The following is a 14,823-nucleotide window of genomic DNA, read 5'->3' as shown; positions in this document are numbered from 1 at the left end:
GCATGGCACATCTGCAAACAGCAGATACTCACAAAATGTTAGCTGATATAATCTGACTGTCATTGCTATAATATTATAAAAACATTCACCACATATAAGTTGTGTCTACATAAACACAGCCATCCAACATTCAAAACAGCTCCCTGTTCTACATTAACTACAAACTCTATTGTTTCAAAGACAGTATTTGAGATTACCAGCAATGAGGCCATTCTTATATGCAGAGACCCTAAATAAGGGTACCTCTTAACCCACCCAATTTATATAACTCTATGAGTATATTCAGAATTCAAAAATGCCATTTTCCCATTCTAACTGGTAAAAGGAAGAAAAAACCTATATGAAGCCTTTTGTGGGCCAGGATGCTCAACTATCTTGGTCATAAATAGTTCTTTGGTGGATGTCTATGATCAAACTTCATTCCTGGACAGAACTTTCATTATTAAGTCTAATTCAATGCCATTTTCTTAACAACTAATCAGAACATCGTGTCTTTTCTCCATAAATCCAGAACACAATAAAATATCCTACTGTCATAAGTCTAACAATTATAAAAAATATTACTTTCTATCTATTACTTACTATTTACTGTGTGCTTGATATTGGTCTAAGAATTTCACATGTTTAAATTATTTGGTCTTTAAAATATCTCTTTGATGTAATATCCTTATTTTTATATGTGGACATGGAAGAAGTGAGAGGCAAATAATAAGGCAAATAACAAAGAGCTAACAAGAGGCAGAGCCAGAACTCTAAGCCAGGGTGTCTGACTCCAGAGCTTCTGGCCTTAACTGCTCTACACTGAATCCCCAACATAACTGAAAGTTATGCAACGAGTCACCATCTTCTATCAAATGTTTTGCCTGGGATTAAGGGAAGGTAAATACCCCTCTTTTTATATCTTCCTTCCTACCTTGAATAAGAACATTTAGCTCCAGAATAAAAAAAAAGTAGACAGTATTATAAAGCGGAGGCCCAACACACATATTTAAGAACTAACTGCTTGAAGCATATGGATCTGGTGATGGTGGGGGTGGGGGTGGAGTGTTGGGTCACTGGGGAGATTGAGAAAAATAGAGAGAGAACTCATGGACAACAGTGTGGTGACTTCAGGGGGAGGGGATGGAGGTGGAAGAGGGCATGGAGGAGATAAATGGTGATGGAAAATATAAATTTAAAAAAATAAGTGACTTAAATTTTACAAAAGGGGCAGGGAACTAACTGGTTGAAGATCCTATGTGTAAGAACAAATCATGTTTTTAACTGATTTGGCCCTGCCTGGAGTGGCCCCAGGGAAAGTAAAAGAGAATACTTCTTTCTGCCTTCTGTTCTGACTTTCCCCTTTCCCTCTTCTTCCCCTATTCTGGTGCCCAAAGTTCATAAATGGCCATGCTAAGGTGTTAACAACTAACATAGAACAGAACATTATCCTGAGATTTTTATTAACATTTTTTGGAAAACATAATATTATCTCAACTTCCAATCAAAGGTTTATGTCTAAGTCCCTGAATAAGTTTGGCGGGACGGCTATAACAGAGTCCCACAAACTAGATGACTTAAACAATACAAATTTATTGTCTCATAGTTCTGGGGCTAGGAGACTAAAACAAGGTGGAGGAGGCTGGCCGCTGCTGTTGGCTGGGAGGGATAGCCTGCCCATGCCTCTCTCCTAGGCGTCTGGCAGTCTCAGTTCCTCGGCTTGCCGAAGTCATCCTCCGTCTCTTCACATAGTCTTTCCTCTCTGATGTCTCTCTTTTTATAAGAAAGACAATCATGAGATGGCTTTTCTCTAGTCATCCTATCTTAACTCAAAGAAGATCCAACTTCAAAAAGATCCAACTTCCCTATGTTTCTATGCAGAGATACTAGGGGTCGGGATTTCAGCATCTCTTGAGGGGGACACACTTCAACCAACAGGAGTCTCCATTCTGTTTCTCTTTGGGAATATGCTGACAGAGCTCTATCCATAAGAATCCACTCACAATGGCTATACTAAGCAGTAAAGATCTCTTGACACAGTTCGATAGATTTCTCCCAATAACAATTTAAGTCTACAAATGGCTTATTTGCTGAACTTGTCTATACCTGTTGGGCTTTACCTGTTATTCCTGAACACTGAGTAGCAAATTCATTTATGCATTAACCTACCCAGTTTCTCATTGCTTATTTATTGAGTGCTTATTATATGCATGTTCTGTGCCAGCTGCTGGATGCACATCAGTGAATCAAACACAATCCCTTTTTTTCTGTTTACAAGACTAGAAACTTCTCCTCTTGATGGACATTTACTAAAAAAAAATCACGCCTCGTTCTGAACCAATAGCTTCGTAAATCAGATTGTGGCTAACAACTGGTTTTATCCAGGAAGTCAGAGGCAACGAAAGTTAAAAGGGGCCAAAGAGATCACATGATATAGGCTATTCAATTACTGCAAGTTGTGGCAGAGAATCTACTGCAATATGTAATTTTTTTTTAAAAAAGGGAAAAGAGAGCTGAAGTACAATTAGAGTAGAAATTGTATTCCCTTTTTCTCATGGACTTTAGAGTAAAGAAGAAAGTGGAAGAAATAAAACTTTATTCGATAACTAGAGCCCTGAAGCACGGAATTAGTGCAAGGGGCTCAGCGCTAGCAGCCACGGCGGCTTGTCTCTGCCCTTGCAGCCCCAGCTTCCTCTGGAAGGTCTTCTGGAAGGACGTCCAGAAGGCCATTTGGCTGTCCAGCCTAATTAGCATATTATGCTTTTGTTATTATAGATTAAGGATGATGTAATTTTGTTAAGTGTGGTTAATGGCATTGTTATAATATGATGAACTGTCGTTTTTCTTCAGAAATACAATAAATATTTAAGTATTTGGAAGCAAAATTTCTTGATGTCTATAATTTATTTTAAATTCTTCAGCCAAAAAAATAGATAAAACAAAATTTCAAAACCTTAATTTTTAAGTCAAAGTGATGGGTACATGGAATCCTCAATTACTTGGAGTATTTTTAAAAATTAAAAAAAAATGTATTATCCTCTTAGAGGCAAAATTACATACTTAACAAATTCTCACCTGTCTCAGAGTCTCAGTCCTAGCAAGTAAGCCTTACAAAATACTCATTTTGAATATGGAGAACATAGCTTCTAAATTATATTTATGATGTTGTTTTCTTCAATATTTTTTACTCATCATCATTCTCCAATAAGACTTAGTAATCCACATTCTTGTAGCTTTCATTTACATAGTATTCTGAAACCAGAATGTTAAAAATATGGATCTAATCTGATTTAAAATCAGGCATCATAACATACACATGTTAGGGATAAATTCTGATAACAGGAACACTACAAAGTATCAGATAACAGAGTTAAAAAATAGTAGTATTAACACATTATAGAATATGTGATGGAAATAAAATTTGGGGATGACTTTATTTTCATTTGACACATAATATTGAAAGAATCCCAAAATAGTAAGTGACAGAATTGGTCTATGAAGTTATTAAATTTCAAAAACAACAAATTCATATGACAAATAATTATACTGGGACAATCCAGCAAAAGTGTGTATCTTAAATAATATTAAACTCAAAAGAATGTTTAAAGTTCAAGTAACTAAAATCATATGAACAAATTTCAATATCTCTTTACTCAACTGAATATATACAGCAAAACCTCACTACAAAGAACATAACGTGCTTGCTCTAAGAGACTACATACACCACCATGTGATCTAATCCAGGGTGTAACCCTATCCACCTGATACCACACACATTTAACAGCAGTACCAGCTGTGCCATCTAGTAATAGCATGGTATCACACCAAGCTAAGACACATAACACTCCTCTGGAGATAATAAAATATGGACATATGTTACAGGACTACATTTCATGCGTGTTCAACAAAGAAAAGGTTATCTCTAAATGGCAAACACATATCATGCAAAGTTCTTACAAACACATTCACACTCCATCTTACGAGTAACTGTGATTGATAAATGGATTGTGTTAGAATTCCCTCTAGCAAACAAGGAACAAGCAGCTTTAATGAGGCTTATGACCCTACCCTGCGGATATCCTGGGGAATCTGAAAGTGAGTGTTTGCCGCAAGACACAGGTCAGCTGCTACGATTCCTGCTCCCAGAACATTAAAATTTGCTTAAATTTAAACACTTGAACGTCTTTAGCTATGCAACAACAGGCAAGACACCCGGGAAACATTATTGGGAAGATCACCTTCTGCAACGAACTTGAAAAACACATTTTCAAACCTATACGGTTGTGTGGACTAATGTCATCCCAATAAATTTAATAAATAAAATTTAAAAAAAACTAAACTAAGAAAAACAAACAGACAAAAAACATGTTTAAAGAGAATCACAGAATTTTAGGACTAGAAGGAACTTTTGAGACCACCTAGACAAAGCCCCAGATATTATACACTAGGAAGCCAAAGTCCACACAGGTTAAATCATTTGCTGAGGGCTGCAATTCTCTCAGTGTCAGAACTGGGACTAAACCCGGGTCTCTTGATTGTCAGTCCAGCATAACCCTAAGTCATGACAGGCTTTCTAAGGCCTATTTATCACTCAGATACTGATGTGGAAAAGTGTCCTCCTCTACCTGTGAGGCCTCCTCTTCAACTGAGCGGGCGGTATGAAGGATAGAAACACACTGAGCATGTCGGCATTGAACAATCAAGGTATTCCCTCGTGGAATGTTCACGTAAATATTCAACTACATTTTTTATAGACTCATTTTTAATATAGTGGCTACCAGCCACATGGGGGTTCTTAAAATTTAAATTAATTAAAATTCAACTTTTCCCCTAGTTTTCTTCTAGTTTTATGATTTCAGGTCTTACATTTAAGTCTTTAATCCATTTGGGGTTAATTTCTGTGTACAGTGTAAGATAAAAGTCCAATTTCATTTTTTGCATGTAGACATCCAGCTTTCCCAACACCATTTACTGAAGAGACTGTCCCTTTCCTGTGGGTGCCATGGTCAAAGATTACTTGATCATGTATGCCTGGGTTTCTTTCTGAGCTCTCTACTCTGTTCCATTGACTGTTTTGTTTTGTTTTCATGCCAATAGCATAGTATTTTAATTACTCTAGCATTGTAATATAGTTTGAAATCAGGAACTATTATGTCCCCAGCTTTGTTCTTGCTCTGACTATTCAGGGTCTTTTGTAGTGCCATACAGACTCTAAGATGGTATTTTCTATTTCTATGAAAAATGATATTGAAATTTTGATAGAGATTGCACTGAATCTATAAATTGCCTTGGGTAGTAAGGATATTTTAACGATATTAATTCTTCCAATCCACAAACACAGGTCTTAGCAATGATTTTTTGCATATACACCAAGAGCACAGGCAACAAACCCAGAACAAACAAGAGTACTTCAAACTAAAAATATTCTACACAGCCAAGAACACCATCAACAACATAACAAGGCAACCTATGGGATGGAACAAAATATTTGCAAACTATGTATCTGATAAGGGGTTAATATCCAAAATATATAAGAACTCATTAACAACAACAACAAACCCAACTAACCCTATGTCTCTATAGTTTTGCCTTTTCCAAAATGTTATGTAATTGGAATTATACAGATTTTCACTTAATAATATGCATTACTTAAGGTTCCTCCATGCCTGTTCATGTCTCACTCATTTCTTTTTAATATTGAGTAATACTGCAATATCCAGATATGCTACAATTTATCTATTCACCTATTAGAGGACATCTTTGTTGCTATAAATTTTGAAAGCTGCTATATATACCTATGGGTAGGTTTTTGTGTGTTTTCACGTTTTCAGCTCCTTCAGGAAAATCACAAGGAGTATAACTGTTAAATCAAATATTATGAATATGTTCAGTTTTGTAAAACTACCAAATGATCCTCCCCAGTGGTCATACCATTTTGCATTCCCATCACCAATGAATAAGAGTTCCTGTTGCTCCATGTTCTAGCCAGTGGTGTTGTACCCACAATTCAAATGCTTAATGGCCACGTGTTTACATGTGGCTAATGGCTACTGCACTGGACAATAATATACAGAATATGTCCATCATCGCAGAAAGTTCTACTAGAAATGCTGCTCTATTGAAAGCTTAATTGTTTACACACAAAAGAAGCTAATGTGACAGTTTTTTTTATTTTTTCTCTGCATAAAAACCCATCTCTTCTCCCACTGGATACTGATGGATCTTTGTATTTGCTCAGGTCAAATTCCTATTCAGCCACTTGTGAACTAGTTGCCCATTAGCAAATTATTTAACCCTCTGAGTCTCAATTTCCTCATTCTAGTCACTTATTAGTTTAGTGCATTAAAAATTAGATAAGCAAGGTAAGATAAATTACAACATTCATCATGTTAAGTCCTCATTTGTAAACCCATCTGGATTAGGAATTTTTTTTTTTTGAATATCTCAGTATGGCACTATAAGGACTCCTTATGAAAGCAAAGTTTAATATTGCATTTACCCGATCTGGATTTTTGTAGCCCAAGAGTAGATTCGCTGCTTTTATATCGCCATGAACATACTCATTTTCATGTATATATTCCAGTACATCCAACTGTGAAAAGAAATAAATAAGGTTATACAGATGTCTATTTAGAACTCATGATCAACTTGAAGATTTTGAGTTTAGATTTTTATTTTTTTCATACTAATAATGACAGTGACATGCTTTGCAATTATTTTCTTATTTTTTCTAAAGTATCACATGTACTGGCTACTCATCCTGAGAAAAGTTAAGTAAAATGACCCTCTAGTATCAAGTGTTTTAATTGAAACTCTAATTAAAGAAAACCAAGATTCAACAATGCCTGTGCTCCTAACAGCCCGGTGGCCAAATCACACTGTGCCAAGAGCAAAAACACAATAAAATCAGAGATCTAAACTGAAATAATCCGGAAGCCCACTCAGAAATTCCTTTCTGGAGGAATAATTATAAATCACGTTTTGGGGACCCCAGAACAGAACACCTTGTCCATCAGCACAGAGAAAGGCATTGTCCCTCTGTACAGAAATGCAATAGACCTTGGTTTCATCATTGAATCCCTTGAGCCTTGCATGTTACCTACACTCAATAAACATTTGCCGGCTGGGTTGATGGGTGAATGGACAAATGGGAAAATTAATGAGTTCTATTTGCCACATCCCAACCTGGCATGAGTATTTTCAGTCTATTTAAAATGGAAATAAATAAAATGGAGCTTAGGCAAACCGAACACAAACAAGATAAGACAAATATGTGGCATAAACAAAATGTGTGCATGGGTACTATTAAGATTTCATTGCTCCTTATTTGGCAAAGTATGTATTATTCATTTCCATACTAATTACTGCCACCATCCCAAACTCATAATAAAAACTGTATAGCACCCCCATACCGTCACGTTTAGTATGGGAAATAATATAATCTGCTATAGTTTGCATTATGATAAATATAACTGACAAAAGAGATGTTATTCTTAAAGGGAATGCAAGCTTATTCTTGTGTGTAAAACAAAGCTGTGTGGGAATAATCAGATGGTAGAACCAATGCCTAATCGAATCGGTAGTGCCAAACACAGCACACTCTGTTACTTACAGAGCCCACCATTATAAATTTCACCAAAATAGCCCCTTACTCTCAATAACTGACATTTCTAGAGCAATAATCCTTCCTCCCCTGGTAATTCCACAAAGGGCAACACTTTGTAACAAGCAAATAATCTGAAAATAGAGCCGTGTGAAAGAACTCATTCCTTCTTACCATCCGAACACCTAGATGCAGGACAGTTGATTTTCTGAAAGTACCATTCTGGTCAGAGATCTTCTGTAAATCCATCCCTAGTCTTTCCATCACCATAAATCTGTAACTGTAAGAGGAAGATGCCAAGAAGAGATCCTAAGATGGCAATTCCTGAAACTTTCTATTTATGAACAAAAAGAAAAAGTATACCCAATCTAACAATAGAGAACAATGCGATATGAACCATTAGAGAACGAATGCACATTAATAATGCTGTTCTTTTGCAGAGAGATGCTATGTAGCATTTTACTTTGCAGTTAGTTTCCTAGAAGAGAATGCTGTGCTTAGACCACACTGTCTTCGATCAGTGGTGGCCAAGCTTTCCGACCTCATGGACCATCAGGGGTCCATGGACCTCTGGCTGGCGGCCGCTGTCTTAAGTCACGGGGGGAAAAAATCTATATTAAATAGTCCTGAATTTAGTTCATTTTGACTCCATTATCTTCTCACCATACAGCCTTGAACAAATGACTTGTCCATACAGAAGATGTTATTGATATTTGTTTTTGACCTTACAAAAGCATGTGTACTGTCTCTATCCATTTAGAAACATGCCTTTTCTTAAATGCACTTTTTCCTTCCTTCTCTGTTTGGCATCTCTACCCCTGCTTTTCTTCCCTTCACTTACATACCCACATAGGACCCTATTCTATATCTATCTATGTGTGCACACACAAGCACAGACATATAGAAACTTGTCTTCATTTTACAAAAATGCGATCTTATTATATGCACTTTTCTACATCATGCATTTTTCAGTAGGATCTCACGGAAATCCTTCCAAGTCAATGGGTATAACTCTGGCTGACTGACTTGAAGAGCTGTACAATATTGCATGATAGGGATGTACCATGCTTAGCCACTCAGTCTCTTTTTGGCAGCCGTTTACTTTGTAACAAGATTGTTGTTTGTTCATTTTGTTTTCACTTAAAGTATTTAAAGACCTTCTGAGCAAAGCATTAACCTCTGAGCCTATTTTTTCACCTAAGAAAGACGTATCACCTATTTTAAAAGGCCGTTGAAAGGCCAAAATGGGTACCTAACAAATGACAGCATTTCTTTTTTCCTTTAATATCATATTACTGTTAGTGATTTATATGTGATTATCTATATTTGGTGGTTTTAAAAATATTTCTAAAAATTGTTTTGCCTCTCCTCAAGAGATAGAGCTTCATTAATTCTCTCTTGAGTATGGCCAACTTTTAGTGAATTGTTTCTAGCAAAGAGAATACAGTAGAAATGATAGGACATCACTTCTCACATTTGATTTAAAAAGACTGACTTTCTTCTTGGATGTATGTTCCTGTATACTATGTGTGCGCGCCTCCCTCCCTCCTTTGAGTTACTTGTTCTGGGGCAGTGGTCGGCAAACTCATTAGTCAACAGAGCCAAATATCGACAGTACAACGATTGAAATTTCTTTTGAGAGCCAAATTTTTTAAACTTAAACTTCTTCTAATGCCACTTCTTCAAAATAGACTCGCCCAGGCCGTGGTACTTTGTGGAAGAGCCACACTCAAGGGACCAAAGGGACGCATGTGGCTTGCGAGCCGCAGTTTGCCAACCACGGGTCTAGGGAAAGCCAGCTGCCATGTCTTTGTAACACCAATGGGGAGACCTGCGTGGAGAGGATCTGAGGCCTGCCAACAATGACATGAGTGAATTTAGCAACAGATCTCCTCAGGCCTGCCAACAGCCACAGACCTCAATTTAAAGCAGAACCTTCCCCAGGCTAGCCTTGAGATGACTGCAGCCCAACAGACAGCTGAATACATCCTCCTACGAAGTCCTGAGCTAGAACCATTCAGATAAGGCAATTGTAGATAACTAGTGCCCAGGTGCCCAGATTCATGCACATTGACAGGAAATTAGTTAAAAAGTGGCTGGCAGGACGGGACTGGGCCAGATGGGCCAGACACACCCTAGAGCCAACCTCCCCAACCAGCCGCACCTGGTGGTAGCGCCATGGCTCAAAGGGCATCTGTGGAGGGAGCAGGGTCCCTCCAGCAGGTGGGATTCCTTGGCCTGACCTGTGGGGATCAGGCGGAAACCGGTTCTCTGCCATCCCCCAAGGGTTCCCGGATTGCAAGAGGGCAATTCTCAGGTGACACACCCCAGAATCGAGCTCCCTCTTCTCTGGTTCCGGGGAGCAATACCCAAGAACCGCTGCTGCCAAGACAATGAACTTGATAGCTCCTGCCCCCTGGTGGTCATTGTGCATCATAACTGCTGATTGGACAGTTGCTTAGCCTTTTATATATATATAGAGAGAGAGATGAACCCACAGAAATTAAGATAATATTAATTTGCCCATCCAGTGTGGCTCAGCATCAACCCATGAACCAGGAAGTCATAATTCAATTCTTGGTCAGAGTACATGCCCAGGTTGCAGGCTTGATCCCTAAGTGGGAGGGGCATGCAGGAGGCAGGTGATCTATGATTCTCTGTCATCATTGATGTTTCCATCTCTCCCCCCACCCCACTGCTCTGTGAAATCAATAAAAAAACATATTTTATAAAAAGAGATATCAGTTTGTTGTTAAAAAAACAGCGCAGTTTGAGTAATTTTTTATATAGCAACAGATAATTAATTGGCCACATTAGTAATAGTGATTGGACAATATTTGATTACTAGAGGCCCAGTGCACGAAATTGGTGCATTAGGGGTAGTGTTCTTCATTCCAGCCTGTAGCCTCTCCCACTCTGGGAGCCCTTGGGGGATGTCCGACTGATGGCTTAGGCCCACTCCCTGAGCAGACCTATCCCGTCAGTTGGATATCCTTAGCGCTGCTGCAGAGGCGGCAGAGACTCCTGCCACTGCCGCTGCATTCACCGGCTGTGAGCCTGGATTCTACCTGAGCAGGCACTCCCCCTGAGCAGTGCATCACTGCGACTGGTCGTCCCACTGTTCAGGTGATTTGCATGTTAGCCTTTTACTATACAGGATAATAATTGCATTTTACCTTCTTCCCTTAAATTCAGTAAGACCAGATCCATAAAACACAGGAATTCCTAAATAATCAAGTTGTTTGGATTCTATCCATTTTTTTACTGCAAAGACAAATTTAAAAGAAAAAAAAAACACAAGTTTTTAGAAAGGTATTTCTTACTTTTACATTGATATTAAAACTTACTTAGTTAACCTAAATAGAAACAATATCTTCCTAAAAAACGTTTTATAAATTAAAGATATCTATGTAATGGCTTAAAATTCTATTGGAGAATTTTTAAATTAAATATGTTATAACCAGAACAAAAGTAGTCATAGTCATAAAATATAGTTATCATGTACACAAATGTTTGTATTCATGAAAAAGATAATTTCCTTCTATGCTAGTAAAATTTTTAAATATAACATGTCCACCAAAGGATTTTCTTCCTTATTATTTAAAAAATCTAAAGCCATGGTAGTAAAAACAAACAAACAAAACAGAAATTTGGCAGAGAAATCCTCTTACTCTGAAAGTGTATTATAAGGAATTTTTTTTAATTAAATGTAGCTTTGAAAAAAATCAAATCCACTTAAACAATCAGGTAACTTATTAATTTTTCACTTTTCTACCATGTATGTTTAATGATTAAGACAGCTCTACTGATAAACAATCAAGTTTAATGGATTCTATTTGTCACCCTGACATACTTTAAGCAGTCAGTAAACACTACAGTATTAATGCTTAGAAGATTTTACTAAGAGAAAAAAAGTTAATTATTGAGGCTAGACTCATCATTCTTTTTCCTGAACATAATGTAAAGGACCTTGACTATAAAGTCATTATTCAAATGAACTTCCTTAAAGCTTCACTTAGTCCATGTATAACATAGTGTTTATAAAATGTTTTTATTATTCTTTAGCTCTGCTCATCTCATTTCACATTCAAATCCTCTAACTGGTAGTTTTCATATCTGATATTCAGCTCCAATTAACATTCACATTCTAGCATTTTTAACTTATTTTCTAAATCGTAATGTTTAATCATATCTATACACCTATCCTAATCCATTCTAAGATCATTCCTTTTGTTTAAATATCTACAGCCCATTTTAATTATTTTTTCCTTGAAACCTTCCTATCCAAATGGATGTGTTTTGTTTGTTTTTTTTAATTTCATTCTATTATTTTTTACTAGAAGCCATGCACAGAATCATGTGTGAGCCGCCACTGTGAGCCCCGCCCTACCACCGAGAGCTACACGCCACCAGCCAGGAGCCCAGAGCTGCCCCCACTGCCAAACTGTGAGGGCCTCAAGCCACAAGAACTGCCTCACCCCGCCCGCCATGCAAGCTGCTGCTCAGGGGCTGGGGGAGAGAACTGAGAGGTGCTGAGTGCACCACACGGTGACCGGTTGTTTGGTTGTCCCATCACGGACACTGGCATTTTATATCTACACTAATAAAAGACAAAAGTAAAAAATGCTAATTGGCCTTACCTTTGCTACGACCACAGCCAATCAGAGCGAGTATGCAAATCAACCCAACAAAGATGGTGGTTAATTTGCATACGCTGAGGGAGGGAGGAGTGAGACTGAAGACAGCTTAGAAGGAAGAGGGAGGAAAGCAGAAAGCAAGGCGGCTGCCGAAAGGAAAGCAGGGGCGGGGCGCAGCGGGGCGGGGCGGGGCAGGTGGCCGCTTGCAGGAATCTTCCTGCAAATGGGCTCCTAGTGGGCTCCTAGTATATAGATACTTAGAGAACTATCAGTAGCTTGAATCAACAATATCAAAACTTGTACACCATCTGTCTTTTTTATATGTTGTAACAGTTAACTGAATCACTTTACAATAACATTTCCAATTGAAAAGAAAAGAATTTTCCAGAAGGCTAGAAAAAGACAAAAATATTTACACTCACTTTAGCAAGTATATATATGGAAGTAAATTGCTTTGCTAATTTTACTTACTACACTCTTTTTTTGCAGCTCGTTGGTAAAATTTAAGTTCTGAAAATAATGGGCCATTTTCTTGATACTCCTATAAAAGAAAAGAACAATTAATTTTATTTTTTAATCCTAAAGATAAAATTGGTATTGCAACTAGGAAAATATGAATATACATATGTATTATATAATAGTACTCTAATCATTTGTTATAAAACACAGGCACCAGATTTTCACTAAAAATCTCCAAAAAAAATACTAACTTAAAAGAATCTCATTTTTAACTTTAACACGTTATAATGCTATCGCTATACACGCTTACACATGAAAGTATCTTACTAAAAGAACTTATTAAAAGCACCCAGAGCTATATACATACACAGACACACAATGTGTACCAACAGGCACATCAGGGAATACAATACACTGCAAACTACCTGGCGGTTCATTCTAGATAACATCTTTACTGAGTACCTACTATATTTCATTCACTGCACTAAATACAGGGGATACAAACAAAACCCAAACCTCACCCCTGCTGGTAACAACCACACCATCTAAAGTATATAGGAAGGGTAGGAAGGACGAGGGGAAGTGGGGGAGGGAAAAGAGGATCTATAGCTAGATAAGATACAAGGGCTATAAATGTTAACACAAAAGAACAAAGTTCTCCAGTCTTCGATTTTTTACAATGTGAAACTACATCATAACATTAGGCTTAATGATAAGTAAAATTATAAAAAATATGTTTAGAAACATTTTTACAAAAATAAGGTAGAAACATTTTTACAAAAATAAGGTAGAAAAGAAAAATTTGAATGTGAAATACAAATTTAAGAGCAATACTTACCACTTTTATTACATGTCTTGCATCTTTATCTGGTTTATTTGTGGGGAAAGCTGCAGAACAAAACACAGATGGGGGAAAACAGTTGTTCCAAATTATTGAATGTCTACTATATTCCAAACACTGTGCTAAGCACTTCACATATATTATATTAGTTTATTACATCCTCCCAAAAACCTTTTATAGCAGGTATCATCTCCATTTTATACAAGATCTCACTAAGGTTTGACAAGTTGAATAATTTTCTAAGAAGTAGCAGATTGGGGATTTAAATCCAAATCTGTCTGACACCATAGTCCACACTCTTTACCAGAACCATGTTCAAATATTCAAATAAGTAACACCAACAAATGATATTAATCACATAGATCTAAATGTCAGGAAAAATATTTTCTAGGTATATAGCATTAAACCCAATAAATGATACATAGTAAAATCTATTGATTAAATTTTACTAAATTAAAATCTATAATAATTCAGAAATGAAAACCGATTCATTTTAAGTAGAAGTTCAAAACAATTTCTACTTGGTAAAATTCTAAAATAAGTCAAGCTAGAATAAGAGCAAAATCTTTTTAAAATTACCTTGTGAACCTAGCCATCAATTATCCCAACATTAAAGAATACCTATTTCATAGTATAAGCTCATTTCAAGCTATCTTACTTCATTTTATTATTTACCACTTGCATTTTGGATATAGTAATCCTACTTCTAAAAACTCCATTATCAAATGTTTAGATCAAATCAATACTTTTGTCTACATTATTTAAGTTATTAACAGATTCTTCTGTTTTCAGATCTTGTTCAGGAAAGTTGACGTGTATATTTATTTGAATTGTGAAGTCTAGAATTTTGTCATTCATCTGTTCACTCTTCACCCATTTATTCCTTCATTCAACTAACAAATATTCATTTATCAAGAGGCTGGAATACGCAAGGCACTGTGTTCAGCATTAGGATGATGTTTAAAGGGAAGTGACAGGGGGGAAAAAGTGAAACTAGTATCGAATACAACTGAAAATCAGCACTTGGATTGAGAACAAGATCAAGTTCTCCAGGTATGTTTTCAGTATGCTGCACCCTCTTATTCCTACTCCCAGAATTTTTCCTATTCTTTCTCCTAACTCTATCAACTATTCTATTAACTAACATGATAGATGTAAAAAGTATTCCACCACTACCTTAAAGTATATACCTTATACTTTAGAGTGGTATACACGTACAATTTTCTTAACCATGCTTCAACCTTTTGATGTCTGCAATGCTATTAGTTGAAGAAATCATTACTTCAATTTTAGTAAATATTACA

At 36.7% G+C, this 14,823-nt stretch overlaps 1 protein-coding gene across 4 annotated transcripts in view; it reads right to left on the bottom strand.

Annotated features, from left to right (window-relative positions):
• The window catches only part of VRK2 (VRK serine/threonine kinase 2), a 70,354-nt gene that overhangs the window by 40,350 nt on the left and 15,181 nt on the right, over positions 1-14,823 (bottom strand). For all 4 annotated transcript variants that reach the window (XM_084900404.1, XM_084900403.1, XM_084900406.1 and 1 more), the window contains exons 3-7: positions 13,517-13,566; positions 12,691-12,760; positions 10,759-10,846; positions 7,757-7,862; positions 6,479-6,571 (exon numbers count right to left, since the gene is read on the bottom strand). In XM_084900404.1, coding sequence (XP_084756530.1) covers positions 6,479-6,571; positions 7,757-7,862; positions 10,759-10,846; positions 12,691-12,760; positions 13,517-13,566 — 407 coding nt within the window. The remainder of the gene's footprint in view (positions 1-6,478; positions 6,572-7,756; positions 7,863-10,758; positions 10,847-12,690; positions 12,761-13,516; positions 13,567-14,823) is intronic.

Source organism: Pipistrellus hanaki (genome assembly GCF_964339955.1).
Source record: "Pipistrellus hanaki genome assembly, chromosome: 12".
Classification (NCBI taxonomy): domain Eukaryota; kingdom Metazoa; phylum Chordata; class Mammalia; order Chiroptera; family Vespertilionidae; genus Pipistrellus; species Pipistrellus hanaki.
The sequence above is the reverse complement of the archived record's forward strand: the minus strand, read 5'-3'. Positions and strand labels throughout refer to the sequence as shown.